The sequence below is a fragment of the Macrosteles quadrilineatus genome, unplaced genomic scaffold (genome assembly GCF_028750875.1).
Source record: "Macrosteles quadrilineatus isolate MER2022 unplaced genomic scaffold, UCM_ALF_1.0 Scaffold_1__1_contigs__length_201487025, whole genome shotgun sequence".
Classification (NCBI taxonomy): Eukaryota; Metazoa; Arthropoda; class Insecta; order Hemiptera; family Cicadellidae; genus Macrosteles; species Macrosteles quadrilineatus.
The window spans coordinates 191,254,284-191,270,100 of NW_026542594.1; the positions used below are offsets into that span (position 1 = coordinate 191,254,284).

The window sequence follows — 15,817 nt, forward strand, 5'->3', positions numbered from 1 at the left end:
ACAATTAGCCGGGTTGTTGGGAGTTTTTCCAAAACCAGCGGAAAGTGATTGCGTTTGCTAAGGAGATTTACAAGGGTGATTCAAGTTAATTGGCCCCAAACTGCGGTAATAGATAGTTGTTGAGGAGTAATAGGGGTGGCTTCAGCTGGCCACTGTTTTGTGATTAGGTCCTTGCGGTTATTGATTCAGAAAGGTTATGTTCTAATTTCGTAATTCGTTAATTGCTGCCGATTTGTTAATTTTACTGTTTAGTCAAAACCAATTTATTTATTTATTTATTTCATACAGAAACACCATATAACAATAGTATACATTGGCAGATTACACTGTTTTGCATAAAAATATAATAAGAATAACAATAATGAAATGATTGGAAAAATAGCTCTAAACAATAATAACAAGAATAGCAATAACAAACATAACAAGAATCAACAAGAACAATGAGGTGAAAGTTTAACCAGTTCAGTTACTTATGCAAATATAGAAGTGATTTGGAAACAGATTAATTTAACATGGTAATATTTAACAACAATGGATGGAGTATCAAAATATAAATAACAGCATATAAATAACATAAAAACAAGGAAGCTATACAAAGACACATAACAATGATAAATAGGAACATAAAACATGCAAAGACATGATGGTGAAATTTGAAAGAACAGCTACGATCACTAATAGAGATTTAGGTATAATTGCCCTTGCGAAGGATACAATTAGTTACTGGCATTGACGTTTTGTTTGTCTATTGATAAAACTAGATGTTCTATCCCCGAGTAAAGTTCTAGTTAGTTTAAGAATAAAAAAAAATTTAAAGCTCTTTTAACCAAGCCAGTTTTGATAGGACAACTTATTGTTGGCTATAAAACTTTTTATGCCACAAAAATACAAGCAAGGAAACCAAGGAAGTAGAATTGTAGACATAGCACACTTTGCAAGTGTGGCTCATTATACTAATGTAAAAAAAAAAATACAAAAAAAGGCTGCTGCCAGTTTATATTGTAGAAGCGTCTACTTAGGTATCCAATAGTAAAATGCTTTTGACTTTTTGATACCATGTTAAAATCCTATCTTTAGCGTCTGTGGAAAAAAAAAACCGTGTTGAACGGGACATCACTATGCGCAGAGCTGTGAATTTACCACGGATTAAATTGTTTTCTAGATCTATGTTCCTTTTTATTATGCTGCTGGAAAGGTGTGTTAATGTTCCATGATGCTTGAGTGTGTCGACGTATTCAATTTATTTACAGATTATTTTACCACTGTAAAATCATGGGAACAATAGACAAATCTTTTTATAATACTACTGCGTTTCGAAGCTGGTCATGGGTCCATTACATATTTTAACATCATGGGGCCATTCCAGGTCATCTAATGTGTATTGTGTAAATTGTACAGTTTTTAAAAGATACAAGAATTGATATGCAACATCTTGTGGCTGCAAGTGGGAAATCCTGTATTTTTATTTCTGGAATTTGAGTGTACAAGAAAAGCAAAAACGCATGTCCCTCAGGCTCTGGTTAAAGCTTTAAATATTCCATCTAATGGGCTTGCCTAGGGAGTTTCTTGTATTTTATTAACTAGACTTCACAGTTTGTTTTGTGTGCTTTTTTTCTTCGTTGGCTACAGTACACTTCTGGTGTGAAGCCGATTCCCAAAAATAATTTATTATGTTTTTTGGGGTAGTTCAACTATACTTTTTAACTACAATACTCTGTCAGTACATTTTTACTATTATGGTATTTAATTTCTAGAATAATCTGTTGTGTAGGGTTTGTATGTGTTAAGTTAATCTTTAAATTCATCAAAGAAGTAGAGCATTACAAAAATAATGTTCTTATGAATTTGTCCTCCTTCATAATCTAGGGTGCTGAGCTCTAGCCCATGTTCTACACATTACTTCAGACAAAGCATCGACGGTGCCATTATCATATCAATGCTAAAATCCATTGGTGATTGGCAGGAGTTTAACCCAGAACCTCTGGTACTTAACCTCAAACGTTCTTCATCAATATCAACTTGCTTCCCAAAGAACTATTAAAAACTGTTTCAAATGTCACACAAGTTCAATCTATTTTTAGCTTCATCAGTTTTGAAAAAAAGTTACAAAATAAAAATAAATTGAGTCCGTCCGAATTTCACCTAAATTAAAAAGAAAGATTTAGAATGATCGCCCAGTCGGCTTCAGTTAAAGCTAATGGAGAGAGCACTGAGTGTTGGTGGCATGTAAATAAAGCGTCACATTGCTGTGAGATATGTCGCTGCGAGTGGGCTTGAAGCTGCGGCATTGTCATCTCATTCGACCACGGGTTACAGTTACGCATGTGCTCAATTTGAAATATATCCAGTGTACTACGTTGTACGCTGATTTAATTGATTTTCTTTAATAACCGAACGTGTGGGGAGCGAGCTGGTCTAGTGGTTAGAGCACGGGACTTCATGACCTGAGGTCCCGGGTTCAAATCCCGCCAAATCACCAATGGATTTTATCTAAGTGATAATGCCGCAACCCCTAGGTCTAGCCTGAAGTATCCCGGGCTCGTGCCTAGCGTCAATCAATCAATCAATCGTTCCTAGCCTCCATAGAAAAAAATAAAAAATAAATAAAAATAACTGAACTTGATCCCTCAGATTTAAAATCGCTCTACGAACTTGAATCTCTTCTACAACAAATGTGAAATCCCCCCATTTGATTTTGGTTAATCAGGACAAAATGGCAAAATAATGGTGTATTTTTGTTAAAGTAATATTATTTGCAAAGCCCCTAATTAATGTTGAAGACAATAAGAACTCTTATTCTCTTTGTATAATAACTGTAACCCTTAAATTTACTGGGTCATGAAACCGAGAATAAACAAGGTCACTACTAAAAAAACACACATTTGTAAAACGTCTTTACCTTCCGAATCTACGTAATCTCAGTGTTGAGGTTACATTTCCTCGTGTTGTGATTTTTCCATTCGACACTTTTCTTTCGTAGGATTATTCACCACGACGTTGTGAGATATGAGGTCTCGACGGAAGTGACAAAAACCGACATTCACAAATCACCCTCTCTTCTGTCGCTGTAACTTTAACCCCCCCCCCTCCCACTCCACGCCAATTACAATACATGTAGCAGGGTGTTTCGGAACAATAAATACATCTTATAGTATCAAGGTCGTGATGTTAATTGACATTGTATAAAGTACTTTTTGTAGAATGATTTATTTGTCAATGTTTTATTGAACTTTTGCTGCACAAGGCAAACTTTGTTTGGAGTGAGCTTATCTAGTATTTTTCCCCCATGGGCGATAGACAGTAGTCCGAGATAGTTTTTCACATTACTTCAGGCTAGAACTAGGGGTTGCAGCGTTATCAACTTAGATAAAATCCATTAATAATTTTGCGGGACTGAAGTGACTAGACCAGCTCACTCTAGTGCTGGTTCTAGTGCTGTAGAGCTGGTCCAGTGGAAGAGCGCAAACTTTGATCACTGAGGTCCCTGGTTCAAATCCCGCCAAATCATCAATAGGTTTTAGTTAGGTGATAGCTGTATGGGCTATTAATTAACAGCTGTGTCTAAGGAATATGTCGGCCTTAGTCACTAACAAGACTACAAGATCGCGCCACTCATCCTACACTCATCCTTCACTCATATTTGGGTTAAAATACGCACATAGTGGCGTCCCCATCTTAAATAATTGATAATTGATAATTGATAATGTCCCAACTCTTAGGTTAGGAAGTGAACAATCAAAACCATTAGCCAATGTAGTATCTATTTGTTACAATCTCAAAAGCATACATTGATACATCTCAAGTTGTGTGTATGATGTAATATGACTTGTCTGAAAGTATTGGAATCCCGACAACTGCGGGTTTAAGCAAGCGATTCGTTTGACTTCCAACCTCTATTGCTACCATTACTTTATCGCTTTTGCTCTTTCTTTATCGACATTCTACTCTTGTTTCAAATATTTGTTAAAGAAAACTTACATAAAAAATGATTAAAATACACTTTTGTGCGTAAAGGAAGGAGAAATTAAAAAGAAAACTTATCTTGGATAAATAATGATAATAAAAAAAAGTTTCAATGATTTAAAGAGAAAACCTAAAACGTAAGAACATATCTGATTTTCGGATAATTCCCAGTCAACACAATTTCTGGTCTTGTCTTGGTTTTGTCTCGTATACAATTCAGAACTGCAAGATTTTTATTTCAAGATCTTTTTTACTGTTAAATATCAAATTCATCATGGATAGGAAATTTGTATTAGCACAAATTAAAATTATTATGGGAAGTGAGTTACAATATGGGTTCATATTGTAACATGATCAAAGAAATTTTTGTATTGGCTCGATCGTGTTTTACCTCAATAATTTATTCAAATATTCTCTATCGTTTAACCCTTTATATTTACTTCATTTTAAACTGTGGAACTCACAGTGAATCCTAGACAATATTTACAATCTATTTATTTTATTTTCAACCCTAAATAAGTAGTTTGCAATTCATCTTAGGGAAATAAATTGTACAGTAAAAAGGTCAGGGGGGTTTTATTCTTGTGTACTAAATTATTCCAAAGAGAACCACACAGTAGTTCGTATAAAACTGGTATTTCACTTGTCAACAATAATTAACAGCGCATAACTGGGGCTTTGAGGCAAACCCCCCACCCCTATGTAGCTTCTACTGGTGTATGTTTGTTTATTCCAAGTGGCAACTTAAACTCTGTTCCTAATTGATGGCTAAAACCATTGAATTTGTATTTCCATTGCACTTAATTATAGCGGGAATACTTGTCCTCGATCCAGTAGACTGGAATGTAAAATGAACTCGTATTTTGTTGGTGGGTTTAGAAAACTGGTTAAAGTAGATGGTTTATATTTGTTTTACATTTTTGTAAAAGTGAGTAACGTGAAGTTGTGCAGTAAACTTTCATTTTACAGGAAATAATAAGGGAGTGAGGCCCTGGGGCCCTTTAAAGTTTTGTATTTCTCCATAAGATTAACATGGGAAAAAACACTGTTATGAAACTCCAGCTGTTGTCAGAAATTAAAAGTGAGAAGAAGATATGTTAATTGTAAACAGTCAATAAGTTTGTTTATTTAAACAGTTTGCTACAAACATTTACTGACTTGGTTGAAATGAAATATTTACTATTTGAATTTGGGTTGGCGTAAATATTACAATGGAAAATGCGAGAGAGCCTGGATAATTTGATGCACTAAAAAAACTGGATTAAGACTGTGCTGTGCTGCATTTCTTATAGTAGTCATTGAAAGAGCCGATTTGCAAACTACGGAAACATAGGAAAGTCATAGAACACCACCAAGGACAAGAAATAGAAAAATGTTGTTTTTTTTAGAATTTTAATCGTTATTATGACCAACCTAATGCGGCTATGAGTAAGGCTGTTTTTTTTTTTTTTGTAGAAAACACTAAAAACCAGATCAGCTTTTGAAAAATGATAAGATATTTACAAGAAATGTCGATTATATCGATCCGTTAAGTGCATCTTCAGTATTTCCATAATCTTTGAGTCAAATCTTTTAAAGTCATCAGAAATTATGACTGTTATTCGTTTTAAAATAACGCCTGTAATACTTAGCAATTGCTCAAATTCGAGCAACAGGGACACTAGTGATTGATTATACAGAAATAATTGTTTTTGAATTAACTACAAAAGAAACTACTTAGAAAAGTATAGTTATGTAAATAATGATGATACTTTCAAACAAAACACGCAATATTTTAGATGATGGTATAAAAATATATAGTAGACTTTTTTTTATGAGCAGTTGTAACCAACAAACCGAATGCTTTATTCCTCAAAGATTATAAAATCTTTTTCTTAGAGATTTAAAAAACTTTTTCATCTTCCATGCAATCTTTCCTCAATTACTTAATAACGGGACCTTACAGCTTAAAGTGTACATGTTAAGTGTGTGTGGTACCATCTGATAGTGCATTATAACATTTAAAAATGCCTTCGGTTATTGGAGGAATTCGAACCATAGCCCCTAGGTCATTTAACTTGCGCTTAATCATTCAAATATTATTATTTTTTTAGTCTGTTCGTTTTAATTATTTTTGACATTATTCAAATTATGTTTGTTGTCTTCTTTTCCAATAATTATTGGTCTTTATACCATTTTCACTTTTTAAATGTTTGTTTTCAGGTTCCTGTGTTGGTTTATTCATTTAATAAATACTTATGGTAAAGAGCTATTGTTTTAATAAAAATTTATTTAAAGTTTTTATATAATTTTGATTTGCCTTAAAAGCGTCAGGCAACAAAAGAATGCCTATAGGCAGTTATCGTTTTAATTTTTTTGTCTTATGATTGTTTTTTACTTTTTTGCCTATTTAATTAGTTTTATTCACTTACTATTTTATTAATCTGTTGTTGACCTTTTTGTCTTTTGTCCCCAGCCATTAACTGAAATTTACTTTCTATTTTGCAATGTTTGCTAATGTTGCTAAGTTTTCTACAGTTTGCTTCAGTATGTGGTTTGTTTTCCACTATTTACTAACGTTTGTTTTCTATTTTGTACTTTTTACTAAAGTCTATTGTTTGTTACAGAGGTCAAGCAAGAATTGGAGGACTTGATGGCTGATATCAAGAAAACTGCCAACAAAGTCCGCGCCAAATTAAAGGGTGAGTACATAGCACTTACTGTTTCACAATTTTAAACATGATTTGATAATCAAAGTATTTAAAATCTCTAAAGAAAGTCATTAAAATTAGGAAAAGGAAAATCTCAAAGACTAATTCAAAAACATTGCTATCAACCATCTTTTTTTTCAGAATAATTTTTAAATAAGAAGAGTATAGGTAATTTTTTTTCGCACCTTCATTTCTGTATGGAAATTAAAGTTTGAATTTGCTTGGGTCTAAAGGAATGGATATATGCCACTGTATAGTCAGTGTTATTTTACGATGTTAAGTATTAAACATAAAAATGGCTACTAGCTCATATTCATATTCTTTGAGATGGGAACGCCACTTATGAAATGAAATAAAATGAACTATGTTTATTGTCTTTTGAATTTTTTTAAATTATTGACAATGTTATAAAATAGCTAAAATTATAGCATAGTCAGTGATTGAATACAATATAGCTAACTACCTAAAAGTAGACATGTTACAATAATTGTACATATTTTAAATATTGCAACTGATCTTTATGATAAGAAAACTTTTTGGCATGTAGAATAATGGAAATAGTTAAACCTCATAACCAACAAAATCCAACAGTAATTAAGTTAATTTGCTAACTCTACTTAAACATTTCTACAAGGCATTTCAAAGAAATCGTTTATATAAAAAGGGTGGAATATGTGCGTTTTTCAACCCAAATATGAGTTAAGGATGAGTGTAAAATGGAGTGTAATGCCTTGCGTAGCTTTGTTACTGACTAAGACTATATGTTTCATTAGTCAGAACCATTTATTGAAAGCCCAATGATCAAGGACTAAATAATTACTATGCTTCCACATATTTAACCAAGTATTTAGAAACAACAGATGCATATACTGTAATTACCATTCCAACGGATATATTTTGTAACGTCATAAACATCAAAATATGCACAAAGTATTTAAATTTTGCTAAACAGTATAAAAAGCATTTAAACAAATTTGTATTTCAACATATGTTTCTCCCTTTGAAGTGGATTCCAGGTGCTGTAATGTGCGTTTCCGCTCTGTTTGCAAAAAAATTCCTACAAGAATCAATATGAAACAGTGTCGGTATTGGGGAGCCAACTGTTACGAGGCTCGGGGTCGTACATTTCACATTTAATGTGGTGGTAGCACTGTCTCCGTGCAGTTTAGTTGGTACTGACTTGGCTGTGTGCCAACTTAGGAACATTGCAACTCCCCCCTCCCTGGTCTACCCTCGCTTATCGCCGAGTCATGAGGGGCTATTGCTTGGCTGTGAAATTAGATTATTTTGTTGCAGAAATAGGCGAAGTGTGATTAAATATTGGTTTTTGTCTTCAAATCACATCCGATTAAACCTATAAATAGAGTTTTGTCTTAACTTTGCATAGAACCCTGAAGTTTTTTGTGTATTTTTACGTTTTATATTTAGTAGAACCTCGATGACAAGGGTCATTTTCAAATCCCCTTGAAATTATTACATCCCTAATCACATTTTATTGCAAACATCGATAAGAAGTCAACCTTGATAACAAGTCTTATTTTATAATCCCTATTAGAGTCTTGTTATCAAGGTTCTACCTGTACATAAAAGCTAAAACGATTATTATCTTAATTTCTGTATGTCTGTCGTTCAGCAATTTGGAAATTTACCCTACCTACCCGGGAGAAAATTATAGTACAAATCAAGCACTAAATACTTAATAACTTAATATTTACACTTACTTATACCTATTAATAAGATACACTTGGTAATATTGAACTCATTCATTATACCTGTAAGTAAACATACTTTTGAAAACGACAGTCATTGCAGAAATAGAAATACCCAAATAGTAAAAATTGTTAAAAAATAAGAACATTCCCAAATTATTAACAGTTATTAACCCAAATTATTAAGGTTTATCAACAATCACGACAAGCTATGTTACTGGACAGTAATAATAAGAAATAGATCTATGACTAACTCATTTTAAACCCCCTCATCAAGTTTTAATTTTGTATTTTAAACTATTGTTTTATTCAAATCATCTCTAACAGTGACAGTAAAAGTAAAATTGACTGAAAACAGCTGTGATTGACTGATTGACCTGGTCAGTAACGAAGTAAGGTTGGTCAGTTAGTGGGTCGGTTGTGGTTCTAATTTGGTAACCGAGAATAGATTCTGACATTGTCATGGTTACCGGGTTACTGGCACTGGAAAACTTTTCCTTCAACAAGAAGTATTGGTATCGACATGGTAATGGGCAAAATATAATTACATAGGTATAGAGAGTTTTTTTTTGCACACAACGTTCTTTTCATGAAGAATGATAAAGGCTATACAGAATTAAAAAAATAAAGTAGTAAACATGAAGGTAATCTAAATTAACAAAATTGGACTAAAACATCTAAAAAACTAAATTTAAAAAATTAAAAAATACTAAAAAAGCTCTAATAAACTAAAAGGGGTGCTATGAAAATCTTAATTGAATAGAAGGCTTAGTCAATTAATCGGTCGCCTATTTTATCTTTGAAGTTTATTGGGATTGTGCCAAATTTAGAGACTGAAATTTGTTGCCATTGTTTAAAAAAAATTTAATTGCTTGGTGTTTTTTTTTTTTATTTGAGTTTTTATCCATTGCTCAAGAACCAACTCTTCATGTTATTTTAGCTTTAATTGATATACATTTTAGTAAGGATACGTTTATTTAAATTCTTAAAGTATAACTAATCAAAATATTTCTTTTCATCCTACATAGTTTATTGTTCCTGTACTAATGTGGTTTACTTTATGAACTTCATAATTTATCAGTTTGCTTGATATTTAAAATTTGAAATACCAGAAGTGTAATCTAGTGGAAGCTATGGTTCTACTTCTTCCTTCCTTAACTAAGTCTCTGCATTTAAATCAATGTGTTTATATACTTCTAAGCAATATTAGCTCGTTTTTAAATCGGAAATAAAAAATCACAAAATATTCACATAGTAACTACATTGAGGGAGGAATTTTCTCTGAACAGTCAATACAGCTCCAGTTTGGGCAAACTCGTCTCAGAAAACGCTTTTTTTTACTTGGTGGTAGCCATTTCTTAAAAAAAGTCTGTTACACTTAATTTGTAGCCAAAACATTACAAAGCCGTGTCATAATAGTAACGTATTCTTTCCATTGTTGACATTAACAGCTGTGTTTATTGATGTAGATAGAAAATCCACCTGTTTAGTCTTGCACCATTTTTTAAAATCAGCCTGCATTTGACATTGGGTTGTATTTGTTGGTTATGATCCACTTGCATTTCAGTGGAATTTGTCGCCTAATCGTGTCAGCAAATTAGGGGAGTATTAGTGGAACAATCCCGTACAAGCACCGCTGCTGGTGGTCGGCCAAATTTGATTATGAACCGAGCTTAATGTGCCCCAGGCCCCCCTTCCATCCCCTCCTTCAGTAATCAATGCAAAACGTCGGTTTTTAAATCCAGTATGTTTAAAAAAGAATGCTGGGATTTTAAACGGCCATTGCTCGGGAATTATTTAAGATAATTAAACTATTTAAACGTCAAATTGAAGGGAAAAGAACAAATTTTTTCCTCATACTTTGAAACATTCGGAATAATTTAATAACATTCAGAATTTCATCAATCTCATGAGCGTAAAACTGGCTAAGTTGTACTCTTAGGGTGATCGGCAGGTTTTTTCTGATGTCTTAACTGAATTTTGTAGGTACAAAGACTCAATCTTTTAAGGATAACATTTAGTGTCAATTTAGGTATGATTAATTGAAGACTTTGTCGGGAAATAGATTTTTTCGGGCTTCCGATGTAGAATTGATGGATTTCTTCGACTCTGTCACCAGTCAAAAAGCAACTGAACTGCAGTTACTGCACATTTTTTTGCCGGCCAGGTGAATGTTCTTTCAAAACACTACGGTGCCATTCAAACTCATTAAACCAGCATCAAATTTCTTTATAATCAGTTTAGTTTAATTTAGCAATCAATTTAATCTTTGGGAACCATATATTACATTCTGTGCCTTTTGTTGCACCGTAAACATCGTACAGGCGTGTGAGTCTACCAACGGCAGCCTACCACCCCGCACCTGTTTTGCGCATGCCAAGGAGCATTTCCTCCCTTGGTACATGGGAAACAAAACTTAGCTATTTTACTTCAATTTGACGTATAAAACGTTTATTTACCTTGATTGGTACCCAAACAATTACCATTTAAAATCCTGGCATTCTTTTGTAAACCCCCTTGATTGTCTACCAAAATGGTAGCCAATATTACCATTACGAACCAATTTTACTATTGATTTTCCACAATATTTGACGGGCTACCATTTTGGATAGAAATGAGATAGCAACCTCTAGTTTTCACCATTCTTTAAGTTTTTGTAAACCCTTCAAAATGAGGTGTCACTTGAAGGGGGTTTACATTTAAAATATTTGAGTTGCCCCCCAAATACCCCCTTTTGGGGGGACACTCAAAAATTTCAAAATCATAAAATGAAACTTCCTGCTAAGATTGCACGACCACCAAAAGGATATCTCTGTATATTTACTTGGAAAAATATTAGATGGGGGGGTCTTGACTTTTTATTCACCCTGTAAAAGGATGAGAGGGAAAGTAACAAAAAAAAATTATAATACAACACTCAACAAAAATGTAACTAATGTAATTGATTGTATTTATTTCAATAAATTTTGTTTAACAAAGCTTAAGAAAGATTTTAATGTTTAACAAGGATAAAATACATATTGTATGCTTAAATTATGACCTGCCAATTCATGTAAATGATAAATGACCAACAAAATCTCATGTCCAACCAAAAGTATCTTAGTAGCTATTTATTTTAGGTTGTTCCACTATGACTACTTTTCCTATTTTCATTCCCATTCTCTTATTCATCAATTTCTTTCAATATTATTGATAACAATAACCCCATTAACATTTGTATTTTTACTAATCCTATTTGGTTATATTACAGTTATCGAGCAAAACATTGAGCAGGAAGAGCAAACAAACAAATCGTCAGCGGATCTCAGGATACGCAAGACGCAACACTCAACGTTGTCCCGCAAGTTCGTCGAGGTGATGACCGAATACAACCGAACACAGACCGACTACCGGGAGAGGTGTAAGGGCCGGATACAACGGCAACTGGAAATTAGTAAGTGCTATAGAAACAGAAATACAAAATTCCTGGGTGCAAATAAAAAAATATCTTAAATGGCCTGATCATCAAACTCGAATTATTATCTCTGGCCTAAAGCATTATTTGAATTTTGAGTGGTTTTTAATCTTCAGGTTTGCATACAGCTTTTTCTGTTCATTACGTTCACACCATGTCTAGGATTTCTTATGGTATTTCAGGGTTGTTCCCTCATTGTGAACTTATTTTCCAAAAATAGTCATACAAATTTTAACTGATAGTGGACAACGTTCTTCTTGCCACCGTCTTTTTACTCAGATGTCACTTTTTACCTTTTATATTCTTCAATTGTGTAATTTAACTTATGTAAAAGGAAGATTACGAGGAATTTTTAACATAACAAACTTTTTTTACAGCGGGTAGACAAACAACCAATGAAGAATTGGAAGAAATGTTAGAACAAGGAAATCCAGCTGTGTTCACGCAAGGGGTATGTTTATAAATTAATTTACAGATTTACAATTAATATGGTCCACAATTTGTACTTTGATTATAAATCGTTATATTATAATGCCTTTTTTGTCGTTGAATTTTGTTTAGGACGTTTTTAGTGGTTCTGCCACCCATACTATATGACATAAATCATTTTTATCATTCTGCTGCAAAAAACTGCTTTTTTCAATAGCCTACACGTGTTGACCGGCACTCTTCTTCTTCTTAATGAAAATGAAAAATGAAATGAAAAATCCTTTATTTTTTCAGGCAAAGTTAGGGCCACATGGCCCTTTCTTACACTTAACCTTCTTAGTGTTTCAATTAAATCAGCTGGAATCGTAATCGAGCACACAACTGAACATTTTATAGTTTTTTTATTCGTATGCCGCTTATGTCTACCAAAATAGTTCCGATTAACTATTATAGTATCATTATAACAAAACAGTTTGTTATTGTTAATCATTGTGTTATATTGTGTATTCCACTACTCTATCGTAATTTGGACAAATTTAAATGTGGAAGAATTTCAGTAATAAAAAATTAATGTGTTACCTATGGAGTGATGTGGTAGAGTGATATTTATTGCGTCTAAATCACAGTAACAGCTATTTATGAATAACTTTCTAATTTTCCAAATCTCAGTTTGGATCAAAAAGAGTCACTTTATGCCCTAGTGATGAAATATAGTAAAATCTCACTAAATCTTAGCTGTGGTATAAAAACTACACAAACATTAGCCATGACTATGACTATGACTTTTCGCTCAGGTAAAAAAAAGTGTGTAACTTTAAGAAACGGTTTTTCGCAGATCATCATGGAGACGCAGCAGGCCAAGCAGACGCTAGCGGACATCGAAGCTCGACACGCAGACATCATCAAGTTAGAAAATTCCATCCGTGAACTGCACGACATGTTCATGGACATGGCCATGTTAGTGGAAAGCCAGGTGGGGACATATTTTGAATAGGACTTTATAATTATTGGATATTTTACATGTAAATGGATTTGAAAAATAGTTAATTTAACTTTTTAGGGTCTTCTAGGGAAACCACTGTTAAAATTTGCTCCATGCAAATAAAGGTAATGCAAACCAACCTAACCTATCTTAACCCAACCTAACAACTTAACCTATCCCAACGTAACCTAACCTAATTGATAATAGTGGCGACACTATTTTTGAATGATTGATTTTTCCTGTTTAAAAAAGAATATAGTATTTGAATGAAAAAAAAAAAACTAGTAAGATTCAACTCTGCACTATTTATTTTTGTGGTCAAAGTCTTTGGGTACAACCAAACAGTCTCACATGATGATCACTACTCTAACGCTACAACTTGAATATAGAGTGAAACTTGGAAATTCAATGCGGGAACATTGACTTTGTACTACAAGTAGACTTCTAGTCCTTTTGCAAAATCGGAAATCAGTTTTGATGTGTGTTTCATGTTGACGACTTTTTACAGGTCAGATTTCCACTAATTGTTTCTTATTTTTGGGTAAATGTTAAAATAGTTGTTTCAATCTTTAGCTGTATACCAGAGGACTAAAAGTATGGCAAACAAGAACAATTGTAATTCTGAACCCAACATAAACCAGATAGAACTAATACATAGGTAATAGATAGTTTTCTCTGTAAATGGAGAGTTCAATGGTCCCGAAGATGACACTCTATAGAGGCTGTTGAAGTGTTGTACTGATTAAACTGTTTTGGTACAATTTTCATGTCACCCAAAGACCTGCAATATGTGACATGAAAACTCTGTGAAGATAATTTGATCTGTAGTCATTTTTTTAAATGCTTCTAGGATCGATAAATATTATTTTCTTTTGGCAATAACAAATCAGCTTTATTTTTGATTCCCTAAATAAATTATATATGATTAATTACTTATTCGAAGATAATCAAAATACAGTATGAGAAAAAGGGTGAATTTGATTTCTTTGACTTATTATTTTTAGCATGATTTTGTTTTATGTTTATAGAGTGTGTTTTATTTATTAGGAGTGGGCGAGTTCTGATTTTTTTTCAAAGTCACATTAACTCGAAGAGGATTGATTAAATTAGCCGGATGTATTAGTTGAATCTTAGTCATCAAATGACTTATTTATCAATGATTGATAGGCCTACTATTGTCTGAGTAACAAATATTTTTATTGTGTGATGCATAACTTGAAATAATCTAATCCTATAGTTGCTGAGCTATTAAAACTTGAATTTTCAGAATATTTAGAAATATTTGACATCTGATAAAGCTTGTAAAAAAGTCAAGGTAACTACTTAATATTCCAGGACTCGACCACTCCTTGTACAAGAGTTGTCCGTAAATTATGGCCTCCTTTGAGCTCCCATTTAACGAAACAAACATCCTTAATTTACGGACAGCCCTCATATTTTAAATCATAACAATATTTATAAACAATTAGGTCTTTTATTTTAGTTATTCATTGCGATAATATTTTTACAAATAATTTACATTCCATACCAGTTGGCCGAGACAACTTTATTGGTCGTATCAGAGCAATCTAGTGTTCATTTTGGCATAAAACCCCATGGATTGAACTTAAGGTACAGTGATACCGCTTGCTTGGGGACTGCTTTTGGCTTATAGGTGGCTGCTGGCTGGAAGATTTACAAAACGGTGGTATTTTGGATTTTTGAACAAAACTTCATTTCAATTTTTGTACTTGGGGTACTTGGTAGTAAGCATATTCTTAATATTTTCTTGTACTTTTTCTGTGACAACTTTTCTACTGTGTTATTCATAATCATGCAGTTTAAAAATGTCTATTTAGCTCTTATTTCCATCTATATTTTAAATTAACTTACATTAGAGTTCCACCAATCCAAAAGGAAAATTACTTTCAAAGTAAAGAAAACATAATATTTGAAGTTATGTTGTACAGTTATGTACATTTAACTACGCTTTAATCACATATTTTCCCATCGAAACAAAAAGTTTTGTTCAAGCTTAACTTGTTTAGATTAGCGGGACTCTTTGTGATTAATTGGTGACAAGTGTTAAATTTAGATTGGACATATTTTATTTATCTTTCATTTTTAAAGGTTTTCTGAAGCATATAACTTAACTATATTTTAACTCTAATTTAATTTAACTAATTTTAACTTTTAAGCTAAGAATCTACTAACCAGTTAATTACTTCAAAACAATTTTAATTTTCTTGCACATTTCCATTTATTTCAAGTGAATGATGCCTTTGAAGCACTTTTTGTGAAATATTCTATTCACATTGCTCAATTATCTTCTAACCAACTAATGACTTCATTACATTTTTCTCAGACTTCATTTCTAACCTCATTTTCTACTCATTAAAAGCCAATGCTAAAAGGTTTTAGCATTGACTTTGGATACTGATATGGTTTTAACATTCTTGTAGAAATGTGTACTTCTTATTATTTTACTTCAATTTAAAACATTTTTCTATTCAGTTGGTATATCATATTCAGTTTTATATTTGACTAGCTGCTATGTGCTTTGCTTAACTTTTACGACATCCTTTTGGGGATTAAAATTTTAGTCTGGAGC

At 32.7% G+C, this 15,817-nt stretch overlaps 1 protein-coding gene across 5 annotated transcripts in view; it reads left to right on the forward strand.

Annotated features, from left to right (window-relative positions):
- LOC128992647 (syntaxin-1A-like) overlaps nucleotides 1-15,817 on the forward strand; it is an 83,596-nt gene that overhangs the window by 43,271 nt on the left and 24,508 nt on the right. For 4 of the 5 annotated variants that reach the window (XM_054416337.1, XM_054416345.1, XM_054416353.1 and 1 more), the window contains exons 4-7: nucleotides 6,570-6,644; nucleotides 11,613-11,795; nucleotides 12,194-12,267; nucleotides 13,081-13,218. In XM_054416337.1, the coding sequence (XP_054272312.1) occupies nucleotides 6,570-6,644; nucleotides 11,613-11,795; nucleotides 12,194-12,267; nucleotides 13,081-13,218 (470 nt within the window). Of the gene's footprint in view, nucleotides 1-6,569; nucleotides 6,645-11,612; nucleotides 11,796-12,193; nucleotides 12,268-13,080; nucleotides 13,219-14,758; nucleotides 15,131-15,817 lie in introns of those variants that run through there. The other variant, XM_054416370.1, reaches the window with a different exon arrangement.